Here is a 21426-nt window from a genome sequence, read left to right on the forward strand (position 1 = left end):
GGCAGCTCTGGCAACAAGAGTGGAGGCTCTGGAATTGGTTCCGTGGCCTGGCAGAGCTGCAGTCCCGGACCCCTCTGTGCTCCCTGGTGGCCCCTCCATCCCCTCAGGCCCGCCGTCCTCTCAGCAAACCCCCAGCCCCCTTCAGTTTCTTCAGCCCCTCACAGTCCCCTCAGTCCCCTCTGACCCATCCCATCCCCTTAGACCCACCGCCCCCCTCAGCCTGTGCCCCTTCCCTGTCACCTCAGTGCCACCGTGGCCCTCTACTCCCCTCAGTCCCCCGGCACCTCAAGGTCACCGTCTCTTCAGCGCCAGCGCCTCCTCAGCCCCCTGAGCCCCCTCTGTCTCACCGTCCTCCAGCAGCTCCTCAGGGGACACTGCCCGGGGCCCCCGGCAGCTCCCGGCGCTCCAGCTGGGGCTGGAACTGCTGCTCCTCCAGCAGCTCCTCAGGGGACACTGCCCGGGGCCCCCGGCAGCTCCCGGCGCTCCAGCTGGGGCTGGAACTGCTGCTCCGCCGCCGCTCGGACCCAGCACAGGGACAGGGGACAGAGGGGGGACAGGGAGAAAAGCAGAAAAAGCAAAAGGTGAAAAAGGCAGCCAAGGTCTACACAGCTCTATCTATGTATCTAAACTTATAAAACTTATATAAACTTATATATATATATAAATATATAAACTTATAAACTTATGGTATATAAACCATATAGCTCTAACTGCATAACTATGCACATTTATAAATATAACTATATAGATATAAATGGTACTCTATGCATACATACATGTAAATCTGAAAATCTATAAATGTAACTACATACATATAAATACAATTCTATCACATCTATAACTATATATATGGATTTAACTATATAGATGTAGAAATACATGCACATATAAACACAACTCTATAAATCTATAAATGTAGCTATATGGATATATAAATAAAACTATAGAAATCTCTAAATGTATCTATAAACAGAAGGATTCCACCTGCCTGATGGTCACAGGCTCTCCCTCTGGTCCTTCTTCCCACGCAGGGCAGCCCTCCTGGCAAGGTAGATCAGATGGATATCTGGGAAGCAAAGGGAATGCTGAGTCAATATTGGCCTTCGTGCATCTTTCCCCTTGGAAGTAAGTGTACTTCTATCAGAGACTCTAAAAGACAGCCTGAAAGGGAGACTCTCACTTGGGAATTTCAGGTCTGTTCTTGAAAGAACAGGAATCCTTCCAAATTTTCAAAACTTCTGAAGATTTGAAGTACCCCAATAAACTCACAACACTTGCACTGCAAGTGGCACCCATGACAGCTTGAAACAGAGACACTCCCAGCGCCCATAAAGAAGCCCAGCCTTGTTCTTTCTCTGAGCTCACAGAGACCTCAGTCCTCACTGAAATGGCTGAAGCTGAAGGGTGCTGTGAGCTGAGTTATGAACCAGCACTGCTCCCTGCCATCTACAAACTGCCTCTGCAGTCAGCAACAGCTCCTCCAGCACCACCACCAGCTCTGGGATGAAGAGCAGGGAGGGAAAGAGCTCCCTTCCAGGCCTGCAGACTGCACCAGCTTTGTTTAAGAATGCAGATCCAAAGAGCTCTCTCTCTCCTATTAGTTCTTGTGAATTTGCACTAATTCAAGTTTTTCCTTGAGCTACTGGATTTGTGACTAATGATTTGTTTGGCCTCAGAGTTTCTGCTGCTTGTATTTTTAATGTATCTCACTACAGCCACCAGCAGACTGGTACTGCATTGATTTAATGCTTGGAGACAAATGCTCAGACTTCTACACTGACTTTCTGCTGGGGTTTTCCTCTCTTGCTTCAAGAGTCACTCAGTGTTGCCTCCGGAGCACTGTCAGCCTGCAGCAAACCTATCCATGGATCCCAGCACAAAATTGGGACACACAGGTTGGTGACACAGCTCCCACAAGGTCAGGTTTATTCCCTGTTCTCTTGCCACAGCAGAGGATTCAGTGTCAGAGTCTCTGGAGAACCATGGAGGACAAGCCTCGGGAAGGTTGTGCCAGTGCAGGATTTGAATTAAAGGCACCAGGAAGCACCAACCCTGCAGACAAGAACTCTCATCTCCCTTCCTGTCAGGGCAGGCTCAGAGCAGCTGTCTCACACCTCTCTAAACCAATGTGGGCTCTCTCCTTACCAAGCTCCTCGGGCTCCTGAGAACTGTTCCTGTAGCTCACAGCACCAGGCAAAGCTCCCTCTGCTGCAGCCTTGTTCACAGGCTGCCCTCCTGAAGACTCAGGGGCAACACTAATATTGACCTGAAAAGAAAAAGTGGAAGAAAGAAACCCAAAGATCAGTTGCTATTTTCTGCAGGGACACAATAGTTCAGACCCTGCAACATTTCCTTTTCTTAAGGAAGAAAATGCTTTTGAAAACTGGTATGTGTGAGTATGCAGAAAATAAAAGATCATCATTCTTTGCAATAAGATTTGGGCAATTCCAAAGTATTCCCCTCCCCACTTCGAGTCTGCCCCTTCTCAATAACGAATCTACAGCAGGCAATGGGTCTGCATATTAAATGAACAGAGAAATCCTTTGGCAAGGTTGTATAGTAATATGCAAAAGGCCTGTGCCAATACAGGAACTGAACACTCCAGGCAAGTCTGGGAAGAGGCAAGAGTTAAGTGAAAGTGGATTCCTAATCCAAAGAGGGAATCTGTCAAACACAAGGACTAATGGTCTCTGATTGAACTGCTCTTCAACTTAGAAGAAGCCCCTGGGCTTAAAGGAATCCTTAACCATTTCATGACCAGCACCAACTTTGTCCTTCTCACCAATCACACAAGTCATGGAGCCTCAAAACCAACACATCTGCTCCCTAAAGACACCAGGGCTCACACACTTTCATCCCTTGTTCCTAACAAGAAGTCTGGCCCCCAAAGCCCTTCAACAGTCAAAAAGATTTGGCTTCTCAAATACAGTCCCAAAGCTGACAATGCTGAATGTGGGGGTGACACTGAACCCATGGAATGGGTGCTAAGGAAAGAGTCCTGCCAGCTCCTGGCACAGGGATGTGCTCCTCCCTCCACAGCCCTGAGCAGAACAGTCTCATCCAGGCTGCAGCTTTGCAGGGATTGCATGCATGGCACACATCTCTTCCCACAGAGATGGCCCAGAGCAAGGGGACCGAGCTCTGGAACATGGAGAGCAGGACTGGCCACTTTGCCCTGCTGAGGATGTCTCAGATGGAAACTGGACTGCAGTTTACTGAGCAGGTTACTGAGAGGACAAGGAAGCTGCAGCTCCAGCCCATCCCCTCACATGTCTCTGGCAGTGCCCACACGCCCAGCAGGGCTCACACAGCAGCAGCAGCTGCAGCCCAGCCCTTACTTTGCCTTGCCCTTCCAACCCAAAAGAGGCAGAGGCCACATCTGCTGCTGGAACAGAGGCACCTCTCCCATGCTCCTCCCAGCACGGACACTGCCTTCAGTGGCAATTCTCCAAACACTCTTCTCTTATTTCCCATCAAACAAAGCCTCTTAGAACATACAAAGCTTCTTCCACTTCCTCACCACAAATACCCCACCCCCTGCAGGAGGGAATCTTCCCAAGAAACAGGAGCACCCAAACGTGCCCGACACAGGCTCACACCTCTCATCCTTACTCGGGGGGAGACTTTTTCACTCCCTCTTCTTTAGGAAATCTTGCTTTACCAAGCAAATCCTTCCCTGTCCATTCACAGCTGAATTCAAGAAGCCTTTGCTTCTCAGCCATGGAACAACATTCAAAAGCTCTCAGTCCAGCCCCTTTTATCCCTTTATGTCCAACGGAATTACCTGAGCACAGGGAGACCTTTCAGGCAGGGATGGTGAAAGCATCTCCTCCAGTGTCTCAAGCACAAGGTCCAGATCCAGGGGTGGCAATTCCTCTTCACCAGGAGTATTCCATACCCAGCTGGGGACTGTCCATGCTGCATAACCAGCACTGCAAGCTGGAGCACGGGGGGCTGAAATGCCCAGGGTGGCTGCAAGAATCCAAACACATTGCTCAGGCTCCTGAATGTGGCTTTGGGATGCAGAGCTCTATTGCTGCCTTGGATCAAACATCACAGACAGCAACCTCAATTCCAGAAATGTATTCAAACTTCCCAGGGAATTGTTAGAGTGAGTTCTTCCTCTTAAAAATATTTATCCTTATTGATGTGTCATAAATTAAAGTATGGATTGGAAAACTGATACAGACACACACAAACACTTTACAATCACAGCCTTTTGCATCTTCCCAGCAGCTTTGGGATTTGGCTGCTTGGGTTTCTCATCACAAAAGACCACAGAAAGTGGATTCACCCAGATCTTCAGACACACATGCTGAAATTAAACTGGGACTTTACTCTAAAAGCCACCTTTTGGGTGTGTCCATATTCTACAGCTGCAGCTGTTCTGGGGTACACAGAGCTCATTTTAATGGCACTGCTTGATTTGCAGGACAGTCATTCTTAAACATTTGCAAGATCCTATCACTGTCCTGGTCTGGCTTCATTCAAATAAAGGGGAGTTCACTTGACCCTTTCCTCTTGTCAGGCAATAGTTTTCACCTCGCCCTTGCACCTCAGCAGTGTCTGGGAAATGCCCAGAACACCCTCCAAATCTGCAGGAAGGACAGGAAAAACAGACAGAGAATCTTTCTGGTTTTACGGTCCCTCTTCCTAGGCCACTTTACCCTTTCTACCTGGTTCTCACTTGACATTTACCCATGACAGAGCACTGGGGGAAAACACATCAAAGGGTCACTAACCAGGTCCCATTTGAAAAGGAAGGGTAGAAAATCTTGCCCCACCTGGTGGCTCCTTGGCTGGCGAGTGCTGCTCTGAAGATGTGCAGCTGCTGCTCTCTGAAGAGGCCAGGGAAGTGCTGTGATGCTCTACAGGCACCAGTGGAACAACGAGCTCAGGGTGGCATTTAAGGTCCATGCAAACCAGTGGAATGATGAGCTCACACTTGAGCTGAAATTTGCATGTGCCCGGTTCCTCTGATGAAAGCCCAAGTAGTCCTGATGTGGCTAACACTTTTTTGGGAGATGCTAGGCAAACCTCAGACCCCTGAGGACCTGGATTTTGCCTGAAAGGGCCTGGAGGCAGCTTTGAATCCTCAGGTGAGGCAGCACCGAGGTCCTGGTACAAGAGTGCTGTGAGGGAAGAAGAAAGGGAAGACTGGGTCACTATTGGCCTTCAGGTGTGTTTCCCTTGGCAGCAGCTGTATTTCTGTCATGGAAGGCAAAAGCTCCCATCCTCCCAAGCAGGGTGAGAAAGAAGAAAAAAACACCGATGTTCTGGGGCTATTCAACAAGCAGAACCTTGTCTACTTAGCTCTCCTTTATATGTTCAACTGTCTGGGAGAACTGTCCCGCTGCCATTCCTGGGCAGGAGGCAACTGCCAGAAACCCGACTGCCGGCGCTTTTCACCTCTGCTCCAAACGGGACAGGAGCTCCGTCCCGCTGGGCCTGACCCCGACCGAGCCCTCGGCACTCCCGGAGAGTTCCCCAAGCGTCCCAGGGCCGGGAGAAGAAGCAGCAGCGCCGGGCAGGGCGCGGGGCCGGGCCGGCTGCGGGCAGGGCGGGCCAGGGCGTGGCGGGACCGGCCCGTCGGGGACAGCCCCGGGCCCCGCGGGCAGAGCCCCTCGCTGGGGACAGCCCCTCGCCCGGGCACAGCCCCTCGCAGGGGACAGCCCCTCGCTGGGGACAGCCCCTCGCCCGGGGACAGCCCCAGCCCGGGCACAGCCCCTCGCCGGGCACAGCCCCTCGCCGGGCACAGCCCCTCGCAGGGGACAGCCCCTCGCCCGGGCACAGCCCCTCGCAGGGGACAGCCCCTCGCAGGGGACAGCCCCTCGCCCGGGGACAGCCCCTCGCTGGGGACAGCCCCTCGCCGGGCACAGCCCCTCGCCCGGGGACAGCCCCTCGCCCGGGGACAGCCCCTCGCCGGGCACAGCCCCTCGCCCGGCACAGCCCCTCGCCCGGCACAGCCCCTCGCCCGGCACAGCCCCTCGCCGGGCACAGCCCCAGCCCGGCACAGCCCCTTGCCCCAGGACAGCCCCAGCCCGGGCAGGGCCCGCTCCCGCCCGCGGCCAAAGCCCCGCCGCCCTCGGCGCCCGCGGCCCCGGCCCGTCTCACCTGCCCGGGGCGGCCCGGCGGGGAGGGCGGGCAGCGCGGGCAGCGGCCGCTCCGTGCGGAGCTGCTGGAAGCGGCCGGGCCGGCGGCCTCGCACCTCCAGCCCCGCCGCCAGGCGCTGCCTGTTGGCCCTGGTCAGCCGCTTGATGCCCAGCAGCAGCTCGGGCCGGTCGCGGCGAAAGTTGGGGTTCCTGAAGTGGAGCCAGCCCCCGGCGTCGCCCGGCACGGCCGCGCCCACCCAGCCCGGCACCTTCTGGAAGCCGTAGAGGTTCAGCTGCCGCACGAAGCTGCCGAAGTGCTTGGCCTGGAAAGCGTCCGGCGCCGGCCCCGGCCCCTCGCCGCCCCCTCCGCGGGCGTCGGCCCGGCCCAGCAGCTCCCGCTCGAAGAGGGAGCGCTCGATGAGCAGCCCCCGGGCCTGGCCGTCCCAGCGCACGGAGCGGACGCGGGGGCTGTTCGCCAGGCGCCACAGCTTGGCGGGGAAGGTGCCGGCGTCGAGCCCCGCGGGGAGCGGCAGCTCCGCCATGGCCCCGCCACCGACTGCCCCGAACGGCCCGAACGGCCCGAGCGGCCCGAACGGCCCGGGCAACAACGGGCAACGGGCAACGGCCCCGGGGGGCGCCGGGCTGACCCCAGCGCGGCCCGAACGGCGGGACCAGCGGCCCTGTCCTGGGTTGCAGTGTAGGATGTACACAAAGTATTTATTCTATCACCATCTTCATGAACTATTGAAACCAGGTGGGCTAGTGTTTTCCCAAGCCCCCTGCCTTTTCTGCTAATGGCCCATTAACGCCTTTGGGGGTGTCTTCTGCTAATGACCCATAAGTCACAGGTAACTCCCTCCAGGGGTTATCTCTGTTAATGGGCCATCAAGGACCCATTTCACACTTCTCATGCCATTGTGAGATGCTCTGCCCAGGGGGAGGAGCCAAGCATTCTCACCTGGATATAAGCTGGGATTTGGGACAGTGCAAGGGCACTTATCCACTGGATTCCCAGAGGAGCAGAGCTCCCAGACCTTTCTACAGGATCACTGCTTCAGGAAGAACACCTCACCTGGACTGCTTCCACCGTCCTGCTCAGGTTGTATTCTGACTCTGTCAGTGGTCCTTTGTGTTATTGCATTTATTTTATTTTACTTTTACCTTTACCTTTTTACCTTTCTTCTTATTAAATTATATCTCTGACTTGGAGCCTCTCATTCATTTTGCTTTCAAATCACAACAGGCCCCTCAGCCCGGCACGGCACGGCACGGCAGGACGGCTCCCGGGGCCAAGGGCCAACCCTTTCTTTCTCTGACTTCAATCGTCCTTCTGCCTTTGCTTTGCAGCTCAACTCCAAACCACCGAGGCAATGCAGGAACTTTCGGAAAGGGGTCCAAATTGAGGAATCCCATGGGAAATTCTTCCTATTTGTCCAGTTAAAGCAAAAATCACTTTGTGTTCTGCATGGCTGAAGGGAGGGAGAAGATGTTAAGCTGAGTAACTTCACTGTTTTGGTTGGAGTTGCAGAGTTCTCCACTTCAAAGCAGACAGGACAAATGGGAGAAGGGGAGATGGTGAAAAGGAGAGAATTGAAGACATTCTTTTTGCCCCCTTTCCAGCCACCTGGCAGCTGATTTCTCACTGTCTTCAGCAGATTTGGCACATTTCTCATTCTTTGGGAGTAGAAGCAGCAACAGGAAGGGGCAGTTTTGTCAGCATTTTCATCAAAGCTAAAATCCTGCCCCCGGAAGGATGTTGCTTTACATGAGGGATTAATCAGTTTTCCAATCCATACTTTAATCTATGACACATCAATAAGGATAAATATTTTTAAGAGGAAGAATCACTCTTCCAATTCCCTGGGAAGTTTGAATACATTTCTGGAATTGAGGTTGCTGTCTGTGATGTTTGATCCAAGGCAGCAATAGAGCTCTGCATCCCAAAGCCGCATTCAGGAGCCTGAGCAATGTGTTTGGATTCTTGCAGCCACCCTGGGCATTTCAGCCCCCCGTGCTCCAGCTGGCAGTGCTGGTTATGCAGCATGGACAGTCCCCAGCTGGGTATGGAATACTCCTGGTGAAGACGAAGTGTGTTGATGTGTGGGGAGGCAAAGAGTTGAGGAGCCACCTTATGTGGCCGGTGTTGGGAACATTTGAAAAATGGACATGTAATGAATTGAACTTCTATGTGGAAAATAAAAACCCCTCAGATCCTGAGGAGAGGGAATATGCTCGGCTCTGGCTGAATACCCGAGCGGGATTGTTCCCGATAAAACAGAAGGGGCGGCCTGGAACCGGGACCGAGCCCTGGGAACCTCTAGACCATCTCCCACCCCCTTACAATGGGCCGAACTCACCACCCTCTCCGGATCAAGTGGTGCCCACGGCTCCCTTGGACCCCCGAAACCAACCTATGAGGGCACAAGTATCCCAAGTGGGAAGCCCTATGTCTATAACGACACAGGCTTCCCGTCCCTTGTCCCCACTGGCAGTTTCCCTGCTGCCACCCCCTCTCCTTCCCCTTCCGTCCAGTCTGGGTCCGTCAGCTGCGCCCCGGCCAGTGGACACCATGACCACGGGAGCCCCCTCTGAGATCCCGTCCGCGCGAAGATGGGAACAGCCTCTCTCACCCTTGCTGGCACTGCCGCCACAACCAGGGTCCGCCCGAGAGGAGGAGAGGATCCCCTCTGCCCCACAAACGGTGGTTCCACCACCACAGCCCGCCAAAGGGAGACAACCCACAGCCATCAGTTCCCCTCCTGCTAGCAGAACACGTTTGAAAGCTAGGCTGATGGGTGATGAATGGGGAGAGAGTGAAAATGAGGGACACAGTTTACTTCCCCTAAGGGAAGTTCCGACGGCCCCCGGGGTTATCGGGTTTGTGAATGTTCCCCTCAACACAGGAGATGTAAGAGCTTTTAAGAAAGAGATGGGATGGTTGTTGGATGATCCTTTTGGTGTGGCAGAGAGGTTGGATGAGTTCTTAGGAAGTAGTATCTATACCTGTGATGATCTCATGGCAATCCTAAGGACTTTGTTTAACAACGAGGAGAGAGAGATGATAAAGCAGGCGGGTATTAGAGACTGGGACCGGCGCAATCCACAGGGGACACCAGGCGACCAGAAGTGACCCAGCACTAGCCCAAGTTGGAATGCGCAAACAGAGGATGGGAGGCGGAATATGGTAGACTTGAGAAATATCATAATTCAAGGTGTAAGAGAAGCGGTTCCAAGGGGCCAAAACATTAGCAAAGTTTTTGGTGATTGTCAAGGGAAGGACGAATCTCCCACTGAATGGATTGAGAGATTGGGCGGAGTTTACAGATGTATTCTGGAACCGATCCAGACTCTCCGGTGGGGGAGGTTCTGCTAAAAACTCAGTGTGTTGCTAAATCCTGGGAGGACATTAGGAGAAAATTAGAAAAGATAGATGGGTGGCAAGACAAGAGCTTGCAGGAACTCCTAAGAGAGGCCCAAAAAGTATACATGAGAAGGGAAGGGGAGATACAAAAGTTACAGGCTAAGGTCCTAGTGGCTGCAGTAAAGGAAGTTCAGAAGCAACAGGCACAGGGTAAGTATAAAACAATGCCCCGAAAGCCTCAGGGCTTTTGCAAGGCAACCCCGGCCACCCCGAAGGAACTCCCAGAATGTTATTATTGTAAAAAGGCAGGGCACATTCGGCGGGACTGCCAAAAAAGGATGAAGGATGAGAAAATTTTTCAGGAGGATTAGGGGTGTCAGGGGCTCTTCACTTTGGGGACCAGAACATCCAGAGAGCCCCTGGTAAAATTAAAAGCCCCCAACGACAGGAGGTAATTTTTTTGGTAGACACTGGTGCAGAAAGAAGTACTTTGCAAAATTTGCCGTGTGGATGTGAGATTAGTAAGGAGAGAGTGTTGGTGATTGGTGCTAAGGGGGATCCCTTTAAAGTGCCTGTAATAAAAAATGTGGAAATTGAGTCTGAAAATAAAATTTGCTTGGGAGACTTGTTGCTGTAGAAGAAGCTGATTATAATTTGTTAGGAAGAGATACGATCATTGCATTCGGAATTAGTGTGATTGCAAAAAGTTCAGAACTAGTGGTAAAAATGTTTAGGCTTACTGCAAAGGACGAGGAAGAAATCAATCCAGAGGTTTGGCACTCGAAAGAAGAGGTAGGGAGGTTGGAAGTCGAACCTATTCACATTGAGATTGAAAACCCGGAGGACCCCATAAGGGTCAAACAGTATCCCATCCCAATGGAAGGGAGAAAGGGGTTGAAACAAATAATAGATGATCTCCTGAAGGGAGGTACTCTAGAGCCGTGCATGTCTCAACATAACATCCCCATACTGGCTGTGAGAAAAACCGACGGAAGTTTTCGACTGGTACAGGATTTAAGAGCTGTGAATGCCAGAACCCAAACTAGATTCCCGGTGGTGGCAAATCCCTATACCCTGCTAAATAGACTCTCTCCCGAAGATGAATGGTACAGTGTGATTGATCTGAAGGACGCCTTTTGGACTTGCCCTTTGGATGAAAAAAGTAGAGATTACTTTGTTTTTCAGTAGGAGGACCTGAATACAAACAGAAAACAGCAGTTAAGGTGGACGGTCCTCCCCCAGGGGTTTGTAGAATCCCCAAACCTTTTCGGACAAGCGTTAGAACAATTGTTGACCCAATTCATCCCGAGGGAGGGGACAAAGCTTTTGCAGTATGTGGACAACTTGTTAATAGCTGGACCCACTGAGGAAAATGTCAGGGAATGTACTGTAGCTTTGTTGAATTTTTTGGGAAAGAAGGGTTTGAAAGTCTCAAAATCCAAGCTGCAATTCACAGAGCCCGAAGTAAAATATTTAGGACATTGGTTAACTAGAGGGAAAAAGAAATTGGACCCTGAAAGGGTGGCAGGTATCATAACATTACCTGCACCAAAAACTAAAAGACAAATTAGGCAGATTCTGGTGCTCCTGGGATATTGCAGACAGTGGATTGAGGGCTTCAGTGAAAAGGTAAAATTTCTGTATGAAAGGTTAAACACTGACAGAGTGAAGTGGACTGAGCAGGACGAATCAGATTTTCAGAAATTAAAGGATGTCCTCATGACTGCTCTGGTGATGACGTTACCAGACATAAATAAAGAATTTCAGTTATTTGTGGATGTGAGTGGACAGACAGCACAAGGAGTCCTAACCCAAGAATGGCCAGGAAAAAGAAAACCTATAGGTTTTGTGTCAAAGATTTTGGATCCTGTCAGTCGAGGGTGGCCTACATGCCTGCAGGCAATCGTGGCTGTTGCTGTCTTGGTTGAGGAGGCTAAGAAAGTAACCTTCGGAGCGCCTTTGGTAGTTTATACCCCTCATGATGTGAGAAATATCTTGCAACAGAAAGCAGAGAAGTGGTTAACTGATTCCAGGCTTCTGAAATACCAGGCCATTCTAATCAGCTCTTTGGGTTTGGAATTAAAAACTACCTCTGCACAGAACCCGGCTCAGTTTCTATTTGGAGAAGCCTCAGAAAAGTTATTACATGATTGTGCTGAGATTGGGGAGCTTCAGACGAAAGTAAGACCTGATTTGAAGGATCAGGAATTGGAAGGAGGAGAGAAGTGGTTCATAGATGGTTCTGCAAAGGTGGTGGAAGGAAAGAGGAAGTCAGGATATGCGGTTGGGGATGGTAAATCGGGAGAGGTGGTGGAATCAGGTCCCGTAGAAGTGGGTTGGTCAGCCCAAGCCTGTGAGCTTTATGCTCTTTTAAGGGCCCTCCGGCGGCTGAAAGGTAAAAGGGGAACTGTCTATACCTACTCCTGGTATGCCTTCGGAGTGGTATATACTTTTGGGAAAATTTGGGAAGAAAGAGGGCTGATAAATATGAAGGGAAGAGGCTTAATCCATGGAGAAATAATTAAACAAATCCTAGAGGCCATTCAAGAACCGAAAGAAATCTCAGTGGTCCATGTAAAGGGACACCAAACAGGATTACAATTCCAAACCCATGGTAACAATCTAGCCGACAGGGAAGCAAAAAGAGCAGCCCTGCTCATGGTGAGTGTCCCTGAGGTGACAATGGAGGAAGCCCCTGAATTCCCTCTGCTCCCTTCTGAAAAGGAAACCGAGGAATTCAAGAAGATCGGAGGGGTCCTAGAAAGGGGGAAGTGGAGGCTGCCCGATGGGAGGGAATTAATATCAAGGGGGGCAGCGAGAATAATCTTGCAGAGATTGCTCAAACAAATGCACTGGGGAACCCGGGCATTGGCAGAACAGTTTCTGAAGATTTTCAGGTGCAAAGGGATTTTTGAACTTGCCGAACAAGAGGTACAAGGGTGTGTTTTCTGCCAAAAGGTAAATCGATCCAGATCCAGACAAATTACCTGGGGAGGTCGTCCTCTCTCATATAGGCCATTTGAAAGGATCCAGGTAGATTTCACTGAATTACCAAAAATCGGGAGATACAAATTTCTATTGGTGATAGTGGACAAACTGACTCATTGGGTGGAAGCTTACCCCAGGGCAAAAGCCACTGCACAGACTGTGTCAAAAATTTTACTAGAGGAACTTATCCCTCGGTATGGAATAATAGACTATATTGATTCAGACCAAGGGACACATTTCACTTCAAGAATTATCAAGCAAACCTCAGAAGCTTTGGGCATCAGATGGCAGTATCACACCCCTTGGCATCCTCAGAGCTTGGGACAGGTGGAAAGGATGAATCAAACCCTAAAGTCTCAATTGTCTAAACTTATGCTGGAAACAAAAATGTCTTGGATCAAATGTCTTCCTCTCACTTTGCTTAACATAAGAACTATGCCGCGCTCAGACCGGGTTGTCCCCCTTTGAAATGTTGTATGGAATGCCCTACAAACATGGAATGCCGGTGGGACACCCTCAAGTCAAAGATGCACAATTACAACCTTATCTCATTGCTGTAAACAAAAATTTACAGGATCTCCGAAGGCGTGGACTTATCCCCCAAAGTGCTCCTCTGGGATTCGCAATCCATCAGAACTTCCCCTCACCCCACACTGGGAAGGACCCTTCCTTGTTCTCCTCATCACTGATACTGCGGTCTGAACTGCAGAAAAAGGCTGGACTCGTTCATCAAGGGTAAAAAAGGTTGAGGACTCAAATACCTTGGATTGGAGGATCACCACCCCTCCGGGAGAGCTGAAAATTAGGCTTCAGTGTCACCATAAATGACAAATCAGATAAGTTGTATCACCTCTAACTGTGATTGCTTTCCTTTTATTCACTTTGAGTGTGTATATTGTAAACAGGTTTGGGTAACTCATTGTTGGGGAGGGAACAGACCGAAGGGACTGTGTACCAATTGTCTAACCGAAGAACATGAAAATACTAGCCGTCTCTTAATACTTGCCACACGGGCCGGGCTTTTGGAACTCGATTCTCCTGAGTGGTACCAAATTTACAAAAAGAGGATAAAAAGGAAATTGGATGCCAAGGCAAAGATTTTGGCAATTGAGTGCCAAAAGACTATCAAAGTACCGTGCAGAAGTGATACAATTAAGCTGTCTCGGTGGGAGATATAAAAGGAGATTCGCTATCAGGACAACAAGGGCCCCTGAAGCTTATCCCTGCTGCCGAGAAGATGGTTTACCCCGCCGTATGTTCACATACGGGCGAAGGGCGAGGCAGAGGGGTACATCTGTGGAGAATCCTGACTGTCCTGAGTCTAGCTATGTGCCTGACCAAGGGGGCCATCCCCGAGGTGCCTCTGGGGGTGAGTTCCCCAGGGAAGTGTGAGCAGTGTCTGACTGCCACATTAACTGGACAGATAATTGACTGCCCTCCAGGGCAACAAAGAGGTTATTGTTGGTCTAATGGCACTCGATTCAGTCTCTGTGAATTGGAGGGGGAGGTCCTGTGCCACCACGCAGGGGTAAGTCTTAAGGACGGGTAGTCAAGAATTCCTGGTGTGGGAAGGGAAAAAGCTCTCCATGTCATACGTAAACGTAGAGTCAGGATGCTTCCTCCCATCCTAGCTTGTGTTCGATGCAACAAAACTGTATGGGTGGGAGGAAAAAGACAATCAATTTCCCTGGTATACTCCACGGTAAACCCTTTTTTGGTATTCCTCATAGCCTGTTCTGTTGCAGGTATTATTATTCTTCTTTGCTTGATCCCTTGCTTTATTAGAAACTAAAAGAGAAAGGAAGAAACAGAAGGGCAGCAGAGACCCTGAAAAGATTTGAAGAGAAAATAAATGAAGAAAGTGAGACACTGCAGGGATGTGGTGAGATTTCTCAAGAGGACTATGATCCCAATTGGTATTAATAGTCCTCTTCACAGGAAACAAACATAATTTTAATTTAATAAAATTATTAGGTGGGGGACTGTGATAAATGTGACATTGGGGTAAAAAATTGTGATAAAAGAATATAGAAATATATGTTAGATTGGTGTTAATATAAAAATGTGAAAAGGTATAGTCTGTAGAAAATTTCCTCCAAGCCAGGCTGCTGCCGTTTCCCAGCCCGAGACAAAAGGCGGGACAGGAGTCATCAGGAGGAACAAAGACACTAGCCAACCCAGATAAGAATCGGCATCATACCCAGACAGAGAAATTCCTCCCCTAACGAAAAGAGAATTCTCCACCGAGGAATACACATTGGAATAAACATGGACCGATGAGCTCCATCCACATGTGAAAGGACCTTCCCGGAATACAATTTGCAAAGTTCAACAAATCCGGGAAACCCATCCAAAGATGTATTTGGACTATTTGCCGGACTATTCCATGCACCTGCCTCGCCTCGGGACACGAAAACCCTATAAAACCCCGAGCTGCCATCTGCTCCGTGTGGATTTGGGAAATCTGTACCTTAGAGTACGGACCCCTCATCCACCCAGCGCTGCGCTGCCCGTCCTATTTGTGGTTTTCTCTCTTTGTTGGTGATTGGGATTGTTTTATTAATAAATTGTTTCTTTATTAATCCGATTTTTGCCGTTGCATTTATAACACATGGATACAAAGACTTGGGTATGCATGTGTTAGGGAAGTGATTCCCCACGCACCCAGCACTAAAATAAACTAATGCCTCTTTTGTCACACTGAGCTGGCAGAGGGGATTGGGCCCTGCTTGGTAACTTTCGTTTTGGTCTTTTTATTGAAGAATAAAGAAAGGTCAAAAGGAAACCTTTTCCAGCTGTTTCCATCTTGTTTACCTTTTGGAGAGTCAAAGCTCTGTGCTGCAGGTGGCCTGAATGTGTGCAGAGCAATGCAGCCTCCACAAACCCTTTGGTTTTCCCACAAGTCATCATGACTTGTTCCCAGGTGTGCCCAGCTCTGGCAGAGGAAAGAGCACACAGCACAGTGGGCACCGTGCCCTGCCCTGCCAGAGCTCTGCACAGAGCAGCAGCAGCAGCAGCAGCACCTTTCAACCTGCTCCTGTCTTGACTTCACCTGAGACACTGAAGCCTCTGGAAGTCAGCACCGCCAGTCATGTTCCCAGCTCGGAGCAGCTGCTCCAAGGAAAGATCCTGCCAGTTTGACTGCTTCCAAACAGGAATAAAGGCAGAGAGATGTACATACAGAGCAGCCCAGGGAACATCCAATAAATGGGCAAATATGTGAGGAGATTTTTTAGGAATTATTTCAGCTGCTGTGCCAATAGTGCTCTCTCTCTCCTGATTCTGTGCAGTGCTTTGGGTCATTTTTGTGTTCTAGTTTCTTTTGCTTTGGTTCCATCTGATTGCTTAGCTGGGGTACAGGCTGTAGGTGTTTGGGGCACTCTTGGAGTTACTCTTGGGTCCCTTAAACAACAGGATTTGGCCCACCAGGGTGTTTGTGCTGCTTTGTGACAGAGGAAAACTTCCCAGGCTATCTTGTGTTTGCTGTAGGGAAGGTTGGGTTGCTTTGCATAAGTTCACAGACCAACACAGAGCATTTGCTTTGTGATGTCAGGGCATGGTTGCCATGTGGTTGTGGTGACATCAGAAGGTTGCTGTGGTGCACAGAAAGCCTCAGTGTCAGAGGAGCTCTTGGGTTTTCTCAGTGCAGGAGCGTGCTCCTGGTTGTGGCTTTCAGCAGTGAGCAGTTGCACACTCACACGAGCTTTGTTTTTTCTTGGGTCTTTTCTTTTTCTTTTTCTTGGACCACAGGCTGCAAATTTGCACAGCAGTGCTACAATGTTTAAGCAACTTGCTGCTGCAGTTTGCACTGTGTTTGGTATTGCTTATTCCGGCTATTACTTCACTAACCTGGCTTGTAAGTAGAGGTTTTCTCTGGGCATAACCTAACCTAGCTTTTGTATGTCTTTCTGCTCTTTCTTAGTGAGTGAATTGATTTTGAAACAGAAAGACCATTTAGACCTTTACCTTTACTGGTTTGGTAAAGCTCCTGTCAACACATTCAGCTAAAAAGGGTCTGTCTGTAGCCAGGGGTCTGTGGGCAGCATTTGGGGGGAAACCTGCAGGGGTTTTGTTCCCTCCATGGGAGACCCTGTGGCAGCAGGGCCTTTAATTTTCTCAGTTTGCTGGGTCAAGCAGGACCTTGCAACCTTTGAAAATGCCGACTGGGAGACCTTCTCAGTAGGCCTCCTAAAGACTTGGTGGTTTTCCTCGGAATTGAGGGAAAGCTTCTTTTATTCTAAATTTTGTCATGAAAGGATTTGACTGTCTAACTTGACCCTTTACTGAGTGCTAAAATAGTGATTCCCTTTGCAATGAAGTGCAAACTCCAAAGCAGTGAGTGTCTCTGCTCCTGAACCCTGGAGATGCTGCTGTGCCATTTCACAATAGAACTGCCATAGCTCAGAGGGATTTTGGGGAAGTTTTTCTGGGCAACTGTTTTCAGCAAGTTAATGGAATTAGCACATGCAACTTATTTTTAAGAAAAGTACCCAAAAGAGAACAAAAGCTGCTTTATCTGTTGGACAGAACAGGAACATTGAATGTTGAAGAATAATCTGCATTATCTTCATCAAGTTTGTATTCATTTACTGGCAAAACAGGCCAAACTGTAGGCACAACCAAGAATATTGCCCTGTTCTCTTGATGGCTGTGTGAAAGAACTGTGTCTCCTGAGGGGTGCTGTGAAATAGAAAATACTCTCTTTTTGTGTTGATTTGTTCTGTGGGATTCACCAGCCCAGGCAGTTTTCTTAAAGAATATGTTTAATTTCCACTGCCCACTGCAGGTCACCTGATCCGTATATTCGGAGGCACCAATCTTGAGGTGAGTGAGAAAGGAACCTTTGATGTTCTTGCTGTTTAAGAATTGTGGAGGAAGCTGTGAGCTTCATCTGTGGCAGTAGAGTGTAGAGGGGCAGTGAGGTAGGCTGAAAGAAAACCCATTTCCATGTCTGCAGCAGCAATAGCAAAGGCCTGGGTGGGTTTTTCCTAATTTTCCATTTCAGAGCTTTGAAAGAACTAAACCCCCAGTTTTGCAGAGAGAAGACTGCATCTTGATAGTAGCCAGGGTGGAATATCTAATTCAGAACATTTTCCAGTACAGTTGAAGTAGCCCATTTTAATTTAGTCTGAGTCACTTAAAATCCCATTGCTATCAAAAGTTATGATTTCTGCCTAGTAGAGTTGGTTGTAGAAATAGAGCTGAATAGAAAAAAAGTGCTGAATAGATTTAAGGTTATAAATCACAGCCTGTCCCTCATGCTACTCTCTGTCCACAGAGGACAGAACCAACAGAGGGAGCTCCCCTGGCTCCCTCTACTCCTGGAGAAGAGGCCAATGAGGAGGAAATTGAGCAAAATGACCACAACTCTCCAGCTGTGGTCCCACAGTCTGAACATCCTGAGCCTGTAAGTGCTAGATCTGGAGGCTGCTGTCTTTAGTGCAAGGCAGAGCTGCAAGTTTCTGACCAGCCAGCACTTGCTGTTGGTGGCTGAGGATGCTGAGTGCTGGAGTCCTGCCAGGATCTAGCAATACCCCCCACCCAGAGATATCTGGAAAATGGGCGTTGACCTGTCATGTTTAGGCTCCAGCCTGCTGAGATTCTGATAGGATCCAGCCTGAAACAAGAAGGCTCCCTATCCCCAGAGGAGGGAGCATGTCAAAGACACTGTGCTCAGCCTTGTTGGGTACGTGGGGGACACTGTGGTCAGGAGAGACCCAACCCCCTGCACAGACTGATCAAGCAACTACAGGCTTAAAAATGTTGATCAGACCACACAAGCTCTTTGGGGTGGTTTGTCTCCACAACCTTCTTGTGTGTGCTTACCTGGCAGTATTTCAGAGACACACTGAGGACATAGAGTTGCTGCTTGAAGTCAGGGGGTTTGGTGTCTTTGCTGCCAGGTTGTTCTTTTGCCTCTTCAGGCAGAGCAGTCAGTTGCAGAGCTGACAGGTGCTCTGAGTCTGCCTGTCTTCTGGCTTTTGATAAGCTGCTAAGAGATGATTGTGTTGTCCATGAATCTGTATGGGGCCATTCTTGTCCCATGAAGCAGAAGAAACAAACCATGTAGTTCTCAACCCTTCTTCCAAGGCAAAAATTAGAGGCTGCCTGTGTCTTTTGATACCTTTTGTTGAGAAGTCTGCAGCTCTGAAAACTCCACTGGAGGCTGAGGCAAAGCTGCAAGTCCTTGACTGCTGTCCTGTAATGCTAAGAACAGGAAGAACATCTTAAAATTCTGGATGCTGTATTTTAAGTCAAATGTGTAACTTTATGCCTGGGGAGGTGCCTGGGACAAAAGGAGCCAGGGGTGCCAGTCAACAGCAGCTGAACATGAGCCAGTGTGTACTCAGATGGCCAAGAAGGCCAAGGGCATCCTGGCCTGTGTCAGCAATAGTGGGGCAGCAGGAGCAGGGCAGTGACATCCCACTGTGCTGGGCACTGCTGCAGCTGCAGCTCCAGTGCTGTGTCCAGTTCTGGGCCCCTCAGGAACAGAAAGTCATTGAGGGGCTGGAGCGTGTCCAGAGAAGAACAAGGGAGCAGGGGAAGGATGTGGAGGACAAGCCAAATGAGGAGGTGCTGAGGGAGCTTTAGTCTGAGAACAGAAGGCCTTCAGGGAGGGACCTTTAGGCAGACTTCCAGAAATCCCTACCTGACACTGCTCAGCAGAAGGGCTGTTTCCTGCCAGACATCCCCTCACTGCATCCAAGTGCTTTAGACACTGGAGTAGGTGACATTTTTATCTTTTGGTTTGTGGGTTTGTTGGTTTGCTAGGTGGAAAAGCCCTGTGTTACTTTCTCTAGCAAGCAAAGATGCTTTTGCTCAACCCTTCCTGCCTTTTTCCAGCAGCAGGACACGTTCTGCTAGAATTTTACTTTGCAAGGTGGCAGTTCTGGAAGATGCAGTATTTCTGCATGAGAACACGTAGTTTGGGGCAGGGACATCGGTGCAGAAGGAACTGTTCTGGTGCCAGCCCAGCCAGTAAGGCTTGCACATCACTTTCATGTTAACAGTGCCTGTGCCTTTTGGCAGCCCAGGGGATCAGCGTGTTTTGTGTTTGGCAGTTGAGCAGAAAGTCAATGCCCTTGCAATTCCATCTGGTCCTCAGAGATGAGAGGAGCTGGGAGGGGCTGGGCTTCGTTAGTCATTGCAGCCACTTCAGCGCTGTCACTGAGGTTGAGTCCAAGAGAAGAACTTGCCCCAGCACAGATGCACAAAGAGTGCAGTTCCCAGTGCAGTGCTCTGGGTCTGATTGCATTCCATAAGGACCTACACACTCCAGATTCCCCAAGAGTGTAGTTTATTGAAGGAACAGGAGAGTAAGTTCAGGATTGCTGCTATTCAGGGCACTGGCTTTTGAGTGTTGATCTGTATAGCAACAGAAAGTATAGTAAGAGAGAGATTATAAAAGTGAGATCTATCTGTCTATCTATATATCTGTCTATCTATATCTGTCTATCTATCTATCTATCTATCTATCTATCTATCTATCTATTCTATCGACATCTTCCTGGGACTACTCCAAAGCAGCTGGAGATGCAAAGCTCATAGGAAGGCATTCCTTCAGGAGAGACATGTTCCATTGACTGATCCCAAGCAGGCAGAGATATTTCCACCTCCAGATATTTTTTTTCCCCTCAGAGGTGTTTTCCTCTTCCAGCATTTTCTGACCTGAAACTTCCTTTTTATTCTACAAATTTCTGCATGTCCTAAGGGAGTGGAACAATCCCATGCTCTAGGTGGGGTTTGGTGACTTTGGTCATACATGCTTTACATGACACATGGTTTCCTTCACTGGCATCCCCAGGGATGTGTAAGTTAATTTGTTGATGAGGCCTTATGAGGATCTCTGTAACTGTTGGTCTGAATTCTCAGTTGACAAAAGAGGGAGAATAAACACCTTGGTGCTCTTCCATAGACTGAGATTGCTGTAGAGGCCCTCTGACCTCCATGAGAGGATCTTTGCACACAGCCTTATCTCCTGAATAAGCAGGATTTCTAACAAAAATGTAGATGTCAGAAAGGCAGGAATGGCAGTGCAGGCCTGAAGAAACACAAACTCCAGAAGTGTCTCTTACAAAGAGTTAACTCACACAAGAAGCCACCTGCAAAGCTAGGATGGAACTGTGGGACAGGCCTGGGTGCTAATCACTACAGAAAGACAAACAGAACATAGCAGAAGAGGAGGAAGGCCCTCAGCAGACCCTTGAGAACTGCCACACCCTCCTTGTCAGCTGTCTTGGGAGGCTCAGTCCCACATGGACCCTGATTGTACTGCCAATGTCACTTTAGAATCTGTGCATTCCCACAGGCAGAGAATGACCCAGGAGAGCAGCAGCACAGTGCTTTGGGAGCATGTGAGCCCATCAGTCCTTGAGTCTTGGCCCACAAATGTTGTACAGGATGTTGAAACCATCTTCTCTTGCTTTCCACACAGGTCCTTCTAGACAGAGAGCATGAGCAGACTATTTCATCAGAGATGCCATGCCAGACTCAGGGAGAGCTGTTCCCAGCCCAAGAACAGGAAGAACAGCTCAGACAGGTAGAAGAGCCACGAGAGAATGGCCAGGTAAGCCTGACTTGCCAGGTGACAGAGTGAAGGGCAGGAACAGGGGAATAAAATTGAGCTCTTGGGACTGAGGAGGCCAGGAATCCCACAGGCACGGAAAGCACAGAGTCTTGTTATCTCCAGAGATCAGCCCTGGGATGGGAGGGTTACAATGGAAGCAGAGGTGGGTAGGGAACCAGAAAGCAGTGGCTGAAGGAATGTAATTTTGAAGTTGAAAGAGGAAAAAGCTGAGCCTGATGGCAGCTCCCTGTCACTTGCTCTGCATTTGTGTGTACAGAACATCACGGCAGAGCCACAAGCAGAGCTGCCTGAACCTCAGAGTGACATGGCAGTGAGGAGGAAGATCAGGGAAGATAGGAGAGGCATCCAAGATGAGAAGAATCTCCCTCAGCAGAGAGGCGACCAACCAACCCAGGTAA

The 21426-nt window shown here is 49.6% G+C and overlaps 2 protein-coding genes across 2 annotated transcripts in view; both read right to left on the reverse strand.

The window, feature by feature from the left end:
- LOC310922602 (large ribosomal subunit protein mL50-like) overlaps positions 1-21426 on the reverse strand; it is a 66575-nt gene that overhangs the window by 22113 nt on the left and 23036 nt on the right. The gene's annotated exons all lie outside the window — the stretch shown is intronic.
- LOC310923282 (uncharacterized protein) lies at positions 682-6144 on the reverse strand. Its single transcript, XM_083884499.1, has 5 exons — positions 6115-6144; positions 4785-5132; positions 3785-3972; positions 2146-2266; positions 682-1066 (listed from the first exon to the last, which is right to left on the reverse strand). The coding sequence occupies exons 2-5, from the start codon at positions 4915-4917 to the stop codon at positions 996-998; spliced, it is 513 nt and encodes a 170-aa protein (XP_083740625.1). The 5' UTR covers positions 4918-5132; positions 6115-6144; the 3' UTR covers positions 682-995.

This window comes from Zosterops lateralis (genome assembly GCF_965231275.1).
Source record: "Zosterops lateralis genome assembly, chromosome: Z".
Taxonomy (NCBI): Eukaryota; Metazoa; Chordata; class Aves; order Passeriformes; family Zosteropidae; genus Zosterops; species Zosterops lateralis.